Source organism: Tauraco erythrolophus, chromosome Z (genome assembly GCF_009769465.1).
Source record: "Tauraco erythrolophus isolate bTauEry1 chromosome Z, bTauEry1.pri, whole genome shotgun sequence".
NCBI classification, from domain to species: Eukaryota; Metazoa; Chordata; class Aves; order Musophagiformes; family Musophagidae; genus Tauraco; species Tauraco erythrolophus.
In genome coordinates, this window is record NC_141496.1 from 26,751,494 (window position 1) to 26,770,151 (window position 18,658).

General features: G+C 40.3%; 1 protein-coding gene across 3 annotated transcripts in view; it reads left to right on the forward strand.

Annotated features, from left to right (window-relative positions):
• MAST4 (microtubule associated serine/threonine kinase family member 4) overlaps nt 1–18,658 on the forward strand; it is a 297,039-nt gene that overhangs the window by 49,354 nt on the left and 229,027 nt on the right. For all 3 annotated transcript variants that reach the window (XM_086629716.1, XM_086629714.1, XM_086629715.1), the window contains exon 2: nt 12,428–12,581. In XM_086629716.1, coding sequence (XP_086485842.1) covers nt 12,428–12,581 — 154 coding nt within the window. The remainder of the gene's footprint in view (nt 1–12,427; nt 12,582–18,658) is intronic.

Here is an 18,658-nt window from a genome sequence, read left to right on the forward strand (position 1 = left end):
TACAAAGCTATCACATGCCTTATTCTAGTTCACTTTCAAAACAGTTCAGGAAAAGGGTTTTTCATGGCAGCTATTGTTCAATAACTGCGCATGGTATCTTTCTGAGCACTGAACGGGGAAGAAAGAGATCAAAAAGCCCTTGTCTGCAAGGTCTCTTGTGGCGAGGCTGCATTATTTAAAAACTTAGGAGCGTGTTAAAGGCAAACTCGGGTAAAACCTGCGTTTTCTGTAGCTGTAGATGCTGCTTGTTAAGGTTAATTAGAAAATACGAGGAGATACACCTACTGGTAATTATTACTAATTTGTGCTCAAGTACACGCATACACATCACTAGTACATTGATCAAGTAAAGCGTTTCTTTTCTAAATCAGACTGTAAATTAACAATGCAACCCCTTCACATAAATAATCTTGCTTTCATCTTGCATTGATTTATGGATCAAGTTCAGCTCCATTACATGCTGAGAACCTTTTACTCCAAGCTCATTTCATCATGGGTTTTCTCTCTTTTGTTTTGTACCTGCCTTGCATAAATGTGTTGTGATTCCCTTTGATACGTTATTCCTAATGAAAGTGATGCTGGATTTGAAGCTTTATATGGTGAAATGGATTATTTAATGTTTTAGTGGTCTAAATAAGGAATAATAAATTGAGAATAATTATTTTTCTTATTGCGTGTAAAGATTGTTTCACGTTCTTAAAAGTAAGATACTTGTGAATTGCCGTAGCTGAATACCTGGTTACACTTAACAGTGCTTGGTAGTGCTTACTAGAAAGCGGCACTACTAATGTGTTTTCTGTTGGTCAGAGGAATAAGTTAATGAGCAGGAATTCTGTAAGTCGCTGAGTAGGTCCCTCAAATGCTGCATTATGATCAAGAAGCTCTTGCTGCACTTGGAGCAGCGGTTGTTCAGCGTGGCTTGTTACGGGGAGCTGGTCAGTGGAACGAGGAATGTTTCACCTTGCATTTTTATTTTTAATTTCACTGTAACTGAGGGAAAAGTGAGACCTAATTGAGCATGGATGGAGCAGATAGACTTGAATAAACAATTAGTTTTCTGAGGCCTCCAATGTGATAGAATAAATGAAACCTTTATAGGTAGTCTAGGAGCTCATTGGTGAATGTGAATGGAAATAGATTTTATAAAGAACTGAACTGCTTTCACCTCATTAGTATTCATGGTGTAACAAAAACCCCTCTTTCTAGAGATATATATTCTCCTCTGAATTATTGTTTTTCATGAGACGAATGATGATGGTGTCAACAGCTGATGAAGATGAATAGGTCTCTTTCTTATGTATTTCTGGTAGGTTTTTTTTTTTTCCAGTTGAAAGTGACTTTGAAGGTTAGTTTTACTAAATTTTCATCCTCTTAGTTAAAGAGCCAGGAAAAATATTTCTTAAAAATCTGTATATGAGCAGCAGCATTGGAAATGTTCCAGGTAAGGTGGTGTTGGGATTTAGCCCAGTGGGCAACTAAATGCCATATGGCCACTCACTCACCCTCCCCCATACCTGGGGAGTGGGGAGGGGAATTAAAGGAGAAAAGGGAAGGGACCCATGGGTTGAGATAAGAACAATTTAATAACAATAAGATAAAATTAAAAGTAATAAAGATAAAATAATAATATATTAATAAATGTATTGATATTAATATACACAAACAAGTGATACACATTTATAATTGCTCACCACCCGGTGACCAATGCCTATCCCATATCAGTAAACAATTCTGAAACAGCTAAGTCCTGACACCACAATCCCGGGCAAGTGAAAGGTCCGAAAAGAGAGTGAGCGAGAGAGAACTCTGGGAGACTGAGAGTCCGAGATAGCCCTTAGAAGAGCACAGGCCCTTCTTCCCAGTCAGTGCTTCTCTATATACTGAGCATGATGTTGCATGATATAAAATACTCCATTGGCCAATTTGGCGCTCAACTCTGGGTCTAAGTTCCAATCACGAGAGGAGTTGTGGACCTTTTGTCCTGGCCGTACTCCCCCCCAGCCTGTTGTGCTCCTGCACACTGGCAAAAACATGGGAAGCCGAAAAGTGCCTGATGTCTCAGTGTCAACTATAAACATCAGTGCACTATCAACATTCTTCTCGTAACAAATCCCAGACTAAAACAAAAACACAGAGCTCTTCTATCTGCTAAAAAGAAAAACTAACTCTGTTCCAGACAAAACCAGGACAGGTGTGCGTGTGGATGCCTGCACATATGCAGAGTGTAAATAGATATTTCTGTGCATTTGTCATGGCTTTCTTGTGCTGTAAAAAGAATCATTAAAATAATTAAAGGTGAAAATTCTGACTGTGGTGTCTAGAAATATCAAAGTTCTTTTCCATTTACTGTGTGGCTAATTTCTCCTTTCATGGAGAAATTAAAAAAATACCGTGTGACTAGTTTGATGTTTTTCTCTGCAGCAGAGCATAGTGCATAGCATTGCTAATGCTACTAATAGCTTTGCATATGATAGTAAGAAAATGAATACAGCCATAGAATATTCAAGAACAAAAGTCTGCCCAAAAAAAGAGGATTTATGCAAGGGAAAGTAAGAAAATAGTCCTTTGGGTCTTGTAATTTTTTTTTGTTTTTTTTTTGTGATGCACATTATGGATAACTTTCACTGAAACTTATTGATGTTTGGTTCCTAGTGTTTCAGCGGAAAACTTGGTTGTCCTTGTTCTCTTCCACTTCTTGGGAGTAGATAAATTAATGAAAACAAAACAACCCCCTTGTAGTGGATGCTTTGTTTTAGGAAGATGTGGTTTTTGCAACACACTCTGCCATGCATTGCGAAATCGTGTCTGTGGGGGGACGCAGGAGTCAGCCACCACTGCTCCTCAAGGACTGCCTGAAGCACTCGTGTTGATGCCTGCACCTTAAATCTGCAGCGTCGTCTTCTTCCTGAAATGTTGTTGTGTGTATGGGTGGGTTTATTTCTTTAGCACTGCAAGCATGCAGATTTCCGGTTGTTGTCCTTTTGCCTCAGGAAAGATGCTTCCCAGACCCTAGCAGCTGCCATCCAAGGTCGGGAGCTGGGTTGTGTCCCTGGTTTCCTCTCTAACTGAAGTGGGGGATGTTTGAGCAACTTTCTGCCGGCTTTCTCTTGCTGCCTCCCAGCTACTTGCTGAGTCTTTTGCAGCAGACAGATGTGGCAGTAGTCACGGACAGCAAATTTCAACACTACGAAACACTTTTTCCTGCCAAGATAGCCAGCAGGATGGACTCAGGAAGGGAGTATCTTTCCTGCTGCGCAGCAGTGGCACGCACCGCTGCACATCTGGGCAGTGAAGGGTGGGTTTTGGGTGTTCTTTTTTAATCTTCTTTTGTCAAATCCCTTTTAAAACTGTGGAAGTGAGGGTGAAACGTGAGCATGCTTCCTGATGCTCAGGCAGCACTTGGAGGAGCTGTAACCCTACAGAAAGGGCTATTTTTTTTCTAGATAGTACACTTAGAGCAGAGCTGAGTGGGTTGGACAGACTCCTTGAACCCTGCTCTGTTTTCGGGCTTTTTTGGATTTAATTATCAAACAAACTTCCTTGCAGAATCTGCTGTGTTGAGTCTGGTCCCTCTGTGTCCTTTCTAGTAGGACTGACCTATTGAGCTGCTGCAGCTTCACCCTGGCTAGCAGCCTGCGTGAGATGCTTTGACTTCTCTTACTTTTTGAGAGTGTTGGCAGTTTTCCCTAGGTCAGAAATGAAGTGATTATTTTTTTTTTGTCAGAAGCAAAGGCCTTTGTACTTCATGTGTGTTCCTGAGAATATACCTGTATGACTGTCAGCTAAAAAGGAAGTCTCAATGCTACCAGCCAGTAAAGTGCCCTGTGTGATCCTGTTTAATCCTGGATTGAGCTATATGTATCTATATTTATTTAGAACGATGTTCTGGTTTTTGGCTCTTGTTGTAGGCCTTTGCAAGAGATCTGCAGAACTTGCTATTTGTTAATCTTTTTCTTAATGTTCATTAAAGCCAAGTGAGTAAATCGAAGGAGGCTTAGAGGAGGCTGAGTTGTTGGAAGCAGACTCTTCAGTGCAAATACTGTTGCTTCCTTTGTTCCCTGGAAAGGGAGCAGTCTGTCCGTCCATCTGTGTGTACAGAGCCGGCACACAGGAGGCTTTCAAGAACCGAAGGACTCGATCATGTTGTAACAAAACTGTTCCATCTTAACCAGGGTAAAGTAATAATTGGCTCAGACAGCAGTGTGCATGCATATTCATAGGCCACCTCTTGGCCTCGTAGAATACTGTGAAGGCTGTGCCTCATTTTCTGCGCAATCATGTGTAAATATGTTTGTGAAAGCGTTGGATGCAAGCTGATTTTTTTTTAACATGGCTACAGCTGATTCTTCATATTTCTCTGAGTTGATTTATTTATTTTTAATTGACCAGAGGTAAGATTTGTTTTCGAGAAAAATACAGCTGTTTTAAAGGCAAATTTGTATTTCTAGAATGGATGTGAAGTGAGTAGCAGAATAATGTGGATATATTTCTATCGATCGTTGGCAAAATTCTTAAAATATTTCTGTACTACCTGGGATATGATAGTTAAGAACATGCTATAGAAAAACATCATGAACTTTGTTTACCAATTCAGTTTTTTTATCCATCTTCATATATTCAGCATAAAAAACTGGACTATTTTGAACAGTGACTTTAGTTTTAAGCATTGTGTTCGTGTGTATATTTAGGATGTAAAATAAATAACTAAAATGATTATAAGTGGTGCTTTGTGAACAGCAGAGCTTTACAATGGGTTTCTCCTCTTTACCTTGGTAAGGACATGTTTGCAGTGTCAGCTGCGGGTTGTGTTCGTATGTAAATTTAGAGTTGCTGTATGAATGATTAGCAAATAGTAATCCGACTGTAAACAAGACCTTTTCTGCCTCTTAGCCTTTTCCTTCAACAGGGAGCCTAGCACCTGACTGACTTTGTCTGTGCAATACTGGTGTCACTGTCCTGACAAGGGAAGTGGAGGTCAGGGAGGGAAGTGAGATAGTCCAAGTCTTGAAGTCTAGAACCGTAATGACAGATGCCATCCAGCTGGACGACTAGGGAGGTCTCTAAGCCCAAGCTGAGAGAGATTCTTCCCATGGAGAGTGAGTGGAAAGGTAATGCTGAATTTAAGAAATATGAGATGAATATTCATCTTCCTTCTTGACCTATGGCAGATGGTGGTGGGGAAGAAATTCTCTGTTGTTGAGGAAGTGTGGTAGGCAAGGGGACAGACAAGAAATGGGATCTTTCCTTGTCCAGTGAAATCTGTGTGGCCTGGTGAAACTTCTACTGTATCCATTCTTTGCCTTCATTAGCCGTGACATCTTAGAAGTGGCTAGTTTTGGAGAAGTGTTGCCTTTTATCTCTGTGCAGAATTCGGTTATTTGTGATTCACTGTTCTGTAAAGCAGAGACTGCTCTAAGAACTGTAAATATTCAGAATAATTGCACAGTTCTCTAAACCCTACTCAAAACTGAGGTGAGTTAATATTGCTTGTGGGCAAAGGGAATGTAAAATATTCCAGCCATCAGCTGATTTAATTGGAACTGCTAATGATCTTGTTCAGCTGTTGGGTTTGATGCAGGTTCGTGGGGACTGCTGTGTATCCCCAGGTGTCTCAGATTGCACCTCCAAGCAGAATCCTTCAAAAATTGGTGGTGTTGTGACCAAAAGCAGTGGAGCTGCTCCTTGCAGACTTGCGTTACTGCAGGCTGTCTGTTGGAAGTTTATTTGAACTTCTGCTTGTGATGATACTGTAAGACGGAACTCTTGGGCATCTGTGCTACCTCATTGTAGTGTCACCTCTTCACGTCTGATTTGGTTGTGCTGAATTCTTGCAAAGCATCTGCAGTACCTAAAGTGCACCATGCTCTTAATTGGCTAAAATGTCTCTATTAACAAATTCTAAGATGCCTTTGGCTTTTGGAAGATATAATCCTGTCCATTAATAAGATCATAGTCAGTGTTGCTCTCTGTGTCAATGCAGTTGATCAAAACTCATGTATCTGTGCCAAATCAATTAGGTTTAGGGAGAATATTTAAGTGATAAGAACATATTCTCTCCCATACCCAGTTGAAGTAAGTTTGTATAGTTTGCCTCAAAAACAAAGTGCTTTGGGCTATTATGTTTCAGCATCTGTGCTTAAAATGCTGGCAAAGGAGCCAGAGAGAGAGGCAGCATGCTGTGAGGAACCCAGTGTAAATAATGTGAAGAAACAGATTGATTTATGTTCCTAGCAGTCTGCTTTGCTACAAAGGGTCAATCGCTGTTGAACTAGCAGTGGGTCTTAACTGGCCTCAGAAGCATGCCTGCTTCTGGTGTGGCTTTTACATCTGGAGATACAAGAGACAGGAAGGGTTTGCTGGGTTTGTGAAGTCGTGATCCTCTTAAGCATTTAGCTTTAGGACGATGAGAATTTTTACTGAACGATTGAGTATCTTTTCACTGCCAGGTAGGCTCCTATACTTGTATCTGCATGGGACTGGAGTGTAATGCTTTCCATTCTCACCTCTTTAAACATCTATATGAGTATGATGCAATTTGGCATTTTTGATTACAACATACTCGTTAGTAGAATTTTATTTTGGAACTTCTGTTTGCTAATTAAAAAACTAAGCAGCAAAAGTATGCTGAATGTTTTCTGCTTTTGGTGCACTATGTGAGAGTTTTCAGGTGATATATCTTTCTTGGATTGATGCCTGACTGGGGGAGGCTTAAAATGGGTGACAGCACACAGCCTTTTAATGGAAACTTTAGGATTTAATGTGGATATGTGACATGACCTGAGGTAGAGTGGCATTGCATTCTAGAGGAAGACATTAAAATGCTTGATAGAACATCTTTGTTCATATTTTTAAGACTGAATACTTGACCTGTATTTCCCAGTTTCTGTGGGAAGTAGGAATTTTGTCTCTGGAGCAGGTAGGGGAGGTTGCGGGTGAAGTGTTTTGGACAATAAAACCATAGTGGGTGTTTCAAGAAAAGGTGGAGCTAAACAGTTGAGTTCAGTTCTCATTTCAATTTAATTTTTATTGTTGCAAAAAATCTCAGCAGCTCATAATAGCTTATTTTCCTTATGCTGGTGTTATCAGTGTGATTGCGTTATCTTAGCTTCATTCACCACCTTATACCATGGATTTCCTCTCTTGAAATCCATTATTTTCTTTCTGGTTGCCTCACACCTTATGTACTCAGCTTAAAATGTACTTCTAAACACTGATGCTAGGTCTTGTTTTGAACTAGTTGTCATGTCCTTAATTTTTGTAAGGACATGTGGACTGACATACTTGATGTGACTACTTGATGATATAATTATCAAGCAGAGAATTCATTCTAGCTGTAGAATAAATACATGATGGTAGACAGCTGAATTTAATGCTACTGAGGTTTTTAAAAACATGAAGATAATCCTTTCTGAGTAGGTGAGCTGTTAAAAGTCCATGCCTAGTGCAGTGTGAGAATAATTTTCTTTAGAGGAATGTAGCTGATTCTATTCACAGAGAAAATGAATAGCTTCAAAATATGAGGGGGGGTGGGGGGGGAACAGTTTGAAGACAAATTGATTCAGTCCTGATTCCCTGGAGGAAATTCCTGTGTAACTGGAGGAGACTGCCACTCAAATTCTATCTATGTTTCTATAGCATCTTAAAATCTACATGGAGGAGTCTGGTAAGGGTATTTTGATGATTCTGTTCTATGTAATTTTTAAGCCGTTCTCCTCTAATGATACTGTTTCTTTTTGTAAGGTTCATGGGTGGGAGGGGGGGAATAGGGTTTTGTGAAAGCTGTTATCTCCTAAATTTTACAGTGCTTCTGCAGAAATTCATCATACCTACAGCATAAACAGGCAGATTTTTTTTTTTATGAAATGTATAGAAAAATGGATTGGAAGAAATTAATTTTGTAGAACAGTATGTTCTGCATAGCTTGGAGTTTGCCATGTTTTTTCTGTCTTTCAAAGTGCCTTTGTCAGAACAGAATTATTCAGTATTTAATGTTGGGGGAGGGAGCGTTTTTACATAAGTTAACTATCCATGCATTGTGAATACTAACAGCATAGGCTGGTGGTGGCATGTGTACTGATTAAAAATCCTTCTCTAAGCAGCCTGTATACACTCAATGTCTTAACTGCCTTGGTACTATAGGTACAGGACAATCGAATACACTTGTTTTCATATTCGACTTAGCTGTTATGAGTCTTTGAAGTAGTGACTTTCTAAATTAACTTCTCAAATTCTCTTATTCCCCTGCCCTGCAGTTCCATAAACAAAGGGAAAAGCCGTCCTCCATTATCCCATTGCTCTGTAAGTCACTAACACTTCTTTAAAAAGGGTGTGGAGAGGCATGTACACTTGCAGCCTGTGTGCAGTAATAAGACAGTGGGCAGAGAATGTGATAGCCAAAACCTCAAAAGTATGACATGAATATCTGTTGGAACCTGCCTGCAGGGGTACAGCTATTATATTTCTTGCAACTTGCTGTCAAGCAAGTTTCACCGAAAAAAAGGTGCGACCAACCAAATCGTGGTTCTTCTGTTGTGCTTGTATGCCATCCAACATTGACACATGTCCATATAGCTAGTAAGCATGAAGTAAATACCAGTAGAGTGATGGTTGTGGCTGGGCAAAACTATTTGATGTGCTAAGCTTAAGTAAAATTATTTAAAATATCTTTAGTGGAATTTCAGCAACCCTCATTCCTCAAGATACTTGCTTTGATGTCTTCTGGACAGTCCAGTCTGTATCTGACAAGACACGTGACCTGAGCTTTTGTAGTGTTCAGATTTCCAGGAGGTCTTTCAAACAAATATTAACAAGTTTGAATAGTCTTGAATAGGTCTTACTACTACCTTAAACTTGTATTTAATCTGAATTATTTATTTAAATTTGTGGTAATCTTATTACTGAACGTCTGTATTGTCATTTTGGATGAATTAACAACTTTGAATGATTTGAATGTGTGCGGTGTTACAGCTCTTCAGAATCAGCTGCAGTTTCCAAGGAAGCAGGACCTCGTAAAATGTTCTCTGTTGGTTTCACTTACTTGAACTTGAATGCTCTGCCTGGCAGGAAGGGAAGGCTGTTTTGTTGAGGAGAAAGTCTCTTCATCTTCTGCATAGGCTTTTGCTTGAAGTAAGGTCTGAATGAGGGCTAGAAAACCTCTCTCGGTCAAATTGGTTCATCTAGCCATCTGTTTTTTGAGAGCAGCACAAGAAGTTATTCAGGGGGAGCTTGCAAGCCTGGCTACTTTCTGCAGCCAATTTACCTCATATTTCCCCAGCATCCAGAGTTGTTATGTCACGCTGTTAAAGGTTATGTCCTTGTCTATTCTTGGTCTACTACAACAGCAGTTACAATATACAGACTCCTTTCAAATACACACTGTATGTACTATAGATCTTATTTTGCCCTTTGGAAGCAAGAGCAAGCCTTCAGATAGGTTTCCAGCTTTGTTGATATCTGTTAATTGTTTCCGTAAAGCAGGAGCTGGCCATTAATATGAAAATGTTAAATCTTATTTCTATATTGTTTCTTTGTCGTGCTAGACAATATAATGTCTTGGTGTAGTTGCTTTACATGATAAGATATGGTTCTCTACATCCAGCTCAAACCCAGCTGACAGATCCGTCTAAGTATTGTCTACTATATAGAATTAAAATGAACTTCTGCCTCCAAGAACCACTTAGCGAAACCTAACATTGCTGTGATAATTTGGTCCTTAATTTGTCGTATGCAAGAATGCTTATTTTTGTTTTGCTATCTCCATGTAATAGAATCACGTTTTCCTTCAACTGAATCTGGTTTTCACCCTGTTATGTTTAAAAATGCAAAACTTCAGAAGCTGCATTTCATTCCTGTGTTTCTCATGTCAAAGGATTGTATATGAACTTTCAAACTGAGGACATCATGTTGAAAAGTGTTGGTGGGAAGGATGTCTCCCCTCTTTCCCTTCTCTTTTTTTCTCCCCTAGTCCTGTTCCTGAGAACTTGCATGTGTAGGATCTCGGGCATGGCCTGTTCACATGGGGTCAAAATTTCTTCCTCCTGGCTGGTAGCTTCTGTCCCAATGGCCAAGACCCAGTCCCTAGCTGTGCGGGGTCTCCTTCTCTGTTTCCATGCAAGTCCTTGGAGAAGTTTGTACTGTTGAGAACTTGTGTGCCCAAAGTTGGTGCTGGAATTCTATCAAATATTAGTTGTGGTAGAGTCACTTACCGACGAGGAGGTACATTTGCTTGCAAGAGAATGCTGGCAGACCGTTGCTGTTAAAATGGTGAGCTAATGGGGGTTGGTTAGCTTTCAAAAATCGTACTTTTCTGAAGCTGCCAGTTTGGATAGTGGAAAAGCGTCTTAAATATGAATTGAGGACCTGGACAGTACTGTACTGCTCTGTACTATAGCCCCATCTTAAAGTTTCTTCTGAAACCCTGAAAGCTGTGGAAAAGGAGCACAGCTTAATTGGAAAGAATGAATTTTGTGATCAGACGGCATGTCGTGGAACGCACAAGTCTGTTCACTGCAGGAGTGACTTGAGCAACCATAAAAGTTATATACTGGGTTGTAAGGGAAAAAGGTGACAAGACTGAAAGAATTCTATTGTGTAGACTTAAGTGCTGATGCGCAGGGAGCTTAGTTCAGTTGTTGATTATTTATTTTTGTGGTTTAAAGTTTTGATGAACCTTATGCCAGGAAAAAGATATTTAAAATATGGTTGGTTAATTTGGAATGTGAACCTGTTTTAAGAAAGTGCATGAATTTTTGCTGATAACTCACCTAAAGCCTTGATTGGATCACATTATCAGATGTTTGGAGTCATTCTGAGTGCAGCATTGAGCAATTGTTGCTGTCCATCAATCAGTGAGCAGTTCAAGTATTTGCTTATAGACTTGTGTGAAAGAGTCTCAAAATAATGTTTTAGAAGCCAGCTGTTGTCAGTTATTCCTTTTTAACTGATTTGTAAATTCACCTTGTGAGATATCTTAGCACTTGTAAATAAAAATACTTGTGAATTACCTGTGTTTATAAAAGATAGATGGTAACAATGGTTAATTAAATATTTTTTGTGACCACAAAACCTCCCAATTTAGGAAGTTGCCAAAGGTGTGGGCTGTGAGTTCATCAATTACTTCAATATCTGTTGTGAACATGAATTAGTCTTACTATGCTGAAAAAGCAGGTTCAGAAACCACTGTGTTTCTGGGAAGCTTTAGAAGTGTATGTCCACAAACACTTCCAATAAGCTGCAGATTTGGTTAAAAAAACCTCAACAGAACACTAACTAACATGAAATATTAAATACAAAAGAAACTCTAAACATGGGGCTCGAAATGCTTTGTAGGACATACAGTACTTTGCTGTGGCATTAAGTGTAAGCAAAAATGAGCTTTGCTATGCATCTTCATTGGTGACTATGGTGACTTCGACTTCTTCCTTTCAGTGGACAGGGAGGATGAAGCAGTCAAGCACACAGGTGACAGATTGTCTGGCTGATAAGTCTCAGTATGTGAACTGTAAAAATCTAAAAGACTTTGGTATGCTTGGCTTCCTAAAAAATTGCGGTAAGAATCAGGGTTTAAACCTTATTGAAAAACGTTTCAGTGGTGTGCAAAATCGAGACACCATGCGACTGCAGCAGTTTTAAGGACAAGGGTGCTTGTAAAATTCTTTCTACATTGCTTACTTGCATCACTGCTCTTTCTTCATTTGCCTGTATTTGCTTACTTGCTTTTCACTTTGTCTTTGTGGATTTAATCAAATATTGAGACATTAAATGTGTTGTCAAAACCAGAGGGCTAAAATGTTGTGCAGGAAAGATGAGAGGAACAGAACTTGACGAATGAGGATCTGTGTTTACGCTTATTTCAAAATCAGTGTAAATGAGTGCCTGATTTATAAACAGGATAATTTTTTTTTTTTTTTACACTGGCATTGATAAATCTATTTGTCATTGTTTCCCGAGACTGGGGAGCAGTTTGCATTTTGTTGATGATATATTGCCATCTAGTGACTGCTCACATGAAGGTGGGGAGAAATTGCCAAGGAAGAGCGTTGACAAGAGCAAATCGCATAGATTGCAAGGTCAGATGGTTCACAGCTGCAAAAAGACTGCTTTATAGGAGGTCGAGTAAGCTGAAGCCTGATCCCTTCTACCTTGGGATGATATCACTGCAAAAAAAGGCTCCTTGTGTTAGGAGTGTGGTCAGAGGTGGTGTGAGCTGTACAAGAAGAGGGTGGCTTTCTTACACAGCCAGCCACAAATCTGTCACTTGCAAGATTTTTGCTTTCAGTTAGCAATTTAATTACCTTAAGATCTTTGTACACACTTTTTTCCCCACATGCTGTCATGATCTTCAGGTAAAGGTAGCTTAGATTTTTTTCAATGAAGGTAAGCATTTAAACAGTATATATACTTTTTTTTCCCCTCTGTTTCTTTGCAGCTTGATCTCATATTGTCCCCCCCACCTATGCCTTTTCGAAAATGCAGCAGTCCTGAAGTTTATTCTGGCCCTGGAAAGTCCTCTAAATTTAAGAGGCAGCTGAGTGAAGATGGGAGACAGCTCAGAAGAGGAAGCCTTGGAGGAGCTCTGACTGGTGAGTTTGGGGTGTGTGTGATATCACCTGGAGGTTTAGGAGCTGTGGAGCTGATGGCACCTTGACCTCTGGCTTTTGCCTTGTGGCCAAAATATTTGGAGGAGGTATGAGCTCCACCTGGAGTTTCCATAAAGCCTCTTCCACATGGGTTCCCTGATTGTCAGTCGGGTGAGCTCATGTTGGAGGCTTTACCTCCATGGGGTGTTGATAGGTTGTCAAGCACAGCCTGAAAATTGACCCATTTCTTAAAATTTTCAGGAATATGTCGTTTGTCTTGCTGGCTTAGTTTGGTGGCTTAAGGGTTGTTTGAGATGTGCTTGCATGCGTTCATCCATGGGATCACATACGTCTTATTTCTTCAAGGAGCTGAAGTGCACGGATGATCCCTTTAGACTTGATTTCATTAAAGAAAAAGCAATTTGCCCTTCTTTATCTGGTGAGTCTTCCCAGGTGAAGAGGGGCATTACCAGCTAGCCAGTGGATGTAGACTACACCTTCTCCTCCATGGAGCCATGCAGAGGTGGTAGGATGCTTGAGAAGGAGGGCTCAGGCCCTCACTGCCCTGATAGTGTCTGTGAAATGTGCTAGATGCTGAAATTGTGATTGTATCCTGGGAGCTGTATGGCTGCGGTGATGTCTGAAGAGTGATTGTTTTTGAGTGTGGAGTGAAATAATTGTGAAAATGTTGGGACAGGTCAACTAGCACTTGCTTTGTGAATTTCAAGAAGAATTTATAAATTCACTAGAATTTGGCAATTAAATATATTCCTGAAGTGCACAGTTTCTAATAGTTTGAAGACTTTATTGTGAAGAAAAGTATATTAAGTACTTGGTGAGAGTGACAATAGATTTCAGTGAACTTAGTGGAAGGGAAAAATTTAGGACTCGACATCTTGTTTTATCTCTTTAAATGATTTTGATTGGTTTCAAAATCAAGCAGGTGAAATTCAGGTTGGAGAAAGTTGAAATGGTATTTACTTGAGATGTCGACTGTCTTCTGTCTCTAAATTCTGTACATTATTCAGAGGCATTTTTTGCTTGAAGGTGAAAAATGCAGCCACAGTGGGTAGAGCTGACTCTTCTGCCATAAGTGTTTGGGAAGTGCTTTCAAAGTGTTTGCTTTTCTCACTTCGTTCCCACCGCTCTTCCTGTCCTTAAGCTGGAAGAAGCTCCAAGAAATCATTGCAATACTTCTCTTTGTCTGTAATCAGTAGCTCAGAATCACCTACAACACTTCTAAAGAGTGACAAATAATATATGGAGTTTTTTTAGCTAAGTAACTTAATTTTTTAAGTTGTCTCATATTTTATGTGATGAAAGACAGATACTACTACAGGACCTTCTTTTGTCTTATCAGCACATAATAGTTGCTGTGCTTTTTAGTGTCACTAGGGTAAGATTTGCTGTTTCCCTTGCAACTTCATTTTTATCAAGAGTTGTATTATGAACACTTCAGAAACAATATAAGAGTATTTGTGATCTGTGTGGGCTTTCATGTAAGATAAGTGACATATAGCAGTCTGAAGTGTCAATTTTGCTATGCATATGCGTGAACTCTCTGGCTTCTCTTAGGTGTTACTATTCTAAAGACGTGATGCGTAGACCAAACTAGTGTTTTACTGAAACTAAAAATTGTCAACACAGTTTATTATTTCAGCAGCAGTGGGGTTTTAATTTTGTTTTTCTTTAACTTTAAAGTAGGATGGTGGTCTTTAAAAATTAAACTTCCCTGTATAAGCTCTCCAGATAAAAAGGGAGAAGGCAGCCTAATCAAAAACAAACAAAGCTAATGTGCTCTGCTGCTGTAGTCTCTGGTCTTTGTCTCTATGCTTTTTTGTCTGCTTACAATACCTTGCGCAGGGTTTCATGTCAGTATTTTGGAATATATTGTGCAATGATGTTAAACTGCTTTATTATGAATGCACTTTAAATGAACCTGAATACCCTAAGGCTTTGGTCTTAAAATAGTTTAAATATCTTAACAGCTTTCATGATACTGATTAAATTAATCAAAGTCATTCTGACAGAAGGTTCTTAATATTCTTTTGGTTTTTTGTTTTTTTTTAAAAAAAGAAACTAGATAGAGAACTATTTCCTCAATTTGTTTCAAATGCTCATTAATCTGAAGTTAATTTCAGTGTTACCTTGGACTTGTATTTACGTACTTTTTTTTGCATGCTTAATTTGGGGTTTTTTTAGATTCTTTAATCTCTAAGAGTGACTCACTGTTCTGATTTGAAACTACAAGAATCACAATATCATTAAAAAAAACCCAAAACAAAACAGAGCGGGTTGAGAAGGCCTTGCATTAAAATGAGTTAGCTGACATGTCCTTGGTTTGGGTGTACATCTGCGCTCACACTTCCCCTCTCTAATTTCTGTTTGAATCTTAATGTTTCTGAAAAAGTACTCGTGATCCATAAGGGGGGAAAAAAAGTATTTGGAGACCTGTGATTTGGAAAAGTACTTGATCTTTAATATCACTTTTACACTGATTACTGTCCTCCTTTATTCTTACATTTGTTTTGTTGCTTTTGATACTCACTCAAGTGCTAGCTTAACAATGAGTATCAATCCATTGGAAAATAGTTCAGAAAAGTATTTTTTAAATTGTTTAAGATACAGTCTCTACCTCTGCTCTTCAAAAATGTAGAGAAGACTCCTAGCTTACAAGTTTGCAGTATTCCTATACTGATGCTTGCTGCTCACCCCAAATGTTAGAAAATAAGTGAATTGTGTTTTGTGTGTTACTTTGACTTTCCCTTTGCTGTTAAACTCACAATATTATTAAGCCATAGAGCATAAGTAGCATTAACGATAAAAAACAAAAATAAAAATTTAATTTCTTTATATAAAACTGGATAGTTCAAATCCTGCAGGGCTGAGTACTAATAGAGGTAAATAGATAGGGTTTTTATCTCTGGGAATAGATCCCAAATAAATGAGTTTATTGGGCTTTACAAGAGGGAATAATGTTATGCATGACATACGGGAAGAAATAAAATCTGTATTGTTGCAATATATTGAATGAGACTTACAAAACCTGAAGGATTACAGTTACTGAGAACCTGCTACTCTGAATTGGCTAAAGTAAATTACAAAACTCTTTATATAGGAATATGAGAAAAATTGGCAATTATGTACAAGGTCTTTCCAGTGGGAAATCAACACAAGGGAGAGGAGGTTTGAAAACTTGGAGAAGTAGGATAGAAACTGAACTTGCATTCCACACAGCTTCAGCGAAACTGGAACCTAGATTTTTTTTTTTTTTTTTTTTCCTGAATTGCCCAATTTAAAGCAATCTAGCAACCACACCTTTTCAGTGACAAGCAAAGAATGCTCTTTGGACTTGAAGAAAATTAAATAAATGTTTTTGAGAATAAATCTACTATTGCTTCCTGTTGAAAATCACTAGGGAACCACTGATATTAAATAAAGTTTGGCCTATAAAAGAAACAAATACTGCTTCCTGGAGACACCATGCTATTGTATTTTGGAAAAATCATTTCAGTCTAATTGTTGCGATAGTATTGCTTTCCTTAATCTTCATTCCCAAAGAGGGGGAGGAGGAAGACTTTTGGAGATAGAGACTGAATGTGAAACGAAAAGACTTTATTGAACATGTCCTGCTATTAGTCCAGCAAATCTACTTTAATAGCTCTTGTTTTGAGGTGCTAGCAATACTGCTTAATACAAAGAAAGGATGAAAAACAGTATTTCATAATGGGGGTTGCTAAACATAAGCATTCATGAGATAAAACAACTTCAGAGTAAAAGTATTTGAAAGTAATTTATGACTGGTTCCTCTTGTAATTAAAAATGTTGGTTTTTTAAAGGGTTATAAAGTTCTGGATAGCAAAACCACTTACACAGTAATCAGGGTTTGCCTTTCTCCTTTTCTGCTGCTCCTGCATCATAACTCATCTCCTGCTCCTGCTTCTCCCTTCCCCACGCGCATGCGTTCCCATTAACAGCACGTGCGACATCCTTTACCTAGGTGTCGTGGTTTTAGGCTGATCTAGCAACTAAAACTCACACAGTCTCTCCTTCTCCAGTAAAGTAGAGAGGGGAGGGAAAAAAAAACAAAGGGACTGAGGGTTGAGACAAGAACAGAGGGAGCACCCACCAACCATGGTCCCGGGCAAACCAGACAGGGCTTTCTCAAAGCAAAACAGTTTATTAATGATTACTTAGAAGGACAAAGGGAAACAGAAAAACCGATTACTTGAGAGGACAGAAAGAAACAAAACCAGATCTTAAAACCAACACCTTCCCCCCCCCCCTTTCCTTTTCCTCCCGGCTCTACCTCCTCCCCCCAGCAGCACAGGGGGCAGGGACTGGGGGGTGCAGGTCAGTTCATTCCATGCTGTTACTGCTGCTTCTTTCTTAAAGGAGAAGGAGTCCTTACACCCTTTTCCCCTGCTCCAATGGATCCCCTACCCATGAGGAAAAATCCACAAACTTCTCCAGCGTGAGTCCAGCCCACTGGAAACAATCCTTCCCACAGATTGCTCCGGTGTGGGCTTTACCACAGTCTCGGGTACTTAGGGAGCTGTAGCCACTCGCTCCAGCGTGGATCGTCACGCAGACTCCAGATGCCTCTCTGCCTTGTCGTGCATCCCAGCATGACCATCCTCAGGCTCAGGCATCTTCTCCCCACGGGCTGCGAGTGGGTCTCTGCTCCACCGAGGCCATCCTGGTTGCAGGGGGGCCGCCTGCCATCTCACCATCAGCCGCAGGGGAAACTCGGCTCCGGCACACCTCCTCCCGCTCCATCCTCACTGACCTGCTGTCGATGCGGCTGTTTCTCTCACATCTCAGTCCTCTCTGGGTGAACTCAGCCCAGTGGGCACCCTGGGAGTGGGGTGCCCCCGAGTTCCCCAGCTGGCTCCGCTGCCGCCATTCTCCGTGGGCGGCGCCAGCCCGACGCAGGCAGCCGCCCGGCCGGGAGCCAGGGAGCGGGGGCAGTGCCCTCCTCCCTTCTCTCCTCGATCCTGGGCGAAGCACCTTTTCCGGTTCCTTTGTCCTGACTTAAATAGGGCAATTCGCAGAGGCGCCCTATTGGCTCAACCCTGAGGGGGATGGCAGTCTGATCTGGTGGCCAGAACTAAGCCTAACCCGGTTCCAAAACCGGGGAGGTCGTAGGGAGCAAAACCCCTCTCCTGCCACCAGAACCACCCCCTCCTCCACATCAAACCATGACACTAGGAATTAAACTGGAGCTTCCGAAGTTCTGCTTGTGCCAGAGATGGTGTAAAACACAATCCTTGTGCAACTTGTTCAGCTGTGGCATTAGCCCTGTTGCAAAGCTCAGCTGTAGCTACTCGTTTAATAGCACTAGGTCAAACACTGAAGGAAAAGGTAGTTACTTCAGGAGGACACTGATGCCCTCTTGGTGCAGGGGCGTTGAAGGAGTGCTGGGCAGACTGAGAGCAAAGCTTGGTCAGGTGAGGTCAGCTCTGTTCTTCTTGGGACAGCAGACGTCTGTGTGTACATGTGTATTTAAGTGCCTCTCCCCTCCAGCCTTAGATTGCCTTCTTAAGGATTCCTAACAGTGCACAGACTAGGGCTTTAAAACTTGTTTCTAATCAGGAGAAAAGATGTTTAATTTAAAAGCTGCTTTTCTGTGGTGGCTGGTTTTCTTGATCTCCACAAACTTCAAAGGGCTATCTACGGTCGGAGGGTTTTTTGGCTTAAATTGTCTACAGATTTTAGTTTGCTGTGTTCAGAGATGCTTAAATAGAATTCATGGCAGAAAGTAATTTGAAAGGCTGAGAAATTAAATGAGCTTTTACCAAGGAGGGGGTTAACCTGGCAAATCACTCGGACCAGCAAATCGAATTGGCCTTGCTTTCATTTCCCATTGCTGCTCCTCAGTTTGCACCGTGGTGTGTGGTGCGGCTCTGTTCAGTCTCCTCAGCTGCTCTGGTGCAGCATTTGGAGATTGCTATCTCCCTTTCTGTTTCTGAAAGGTATGAGAGCATATTGTGGAGAAGAGTTTGTATTTTGCAGAGCATGCAGCTCGCTCAGTTGTGTCTATGCTGTACTGATAAGCTCTGCAGTTAGATATAAAGAAA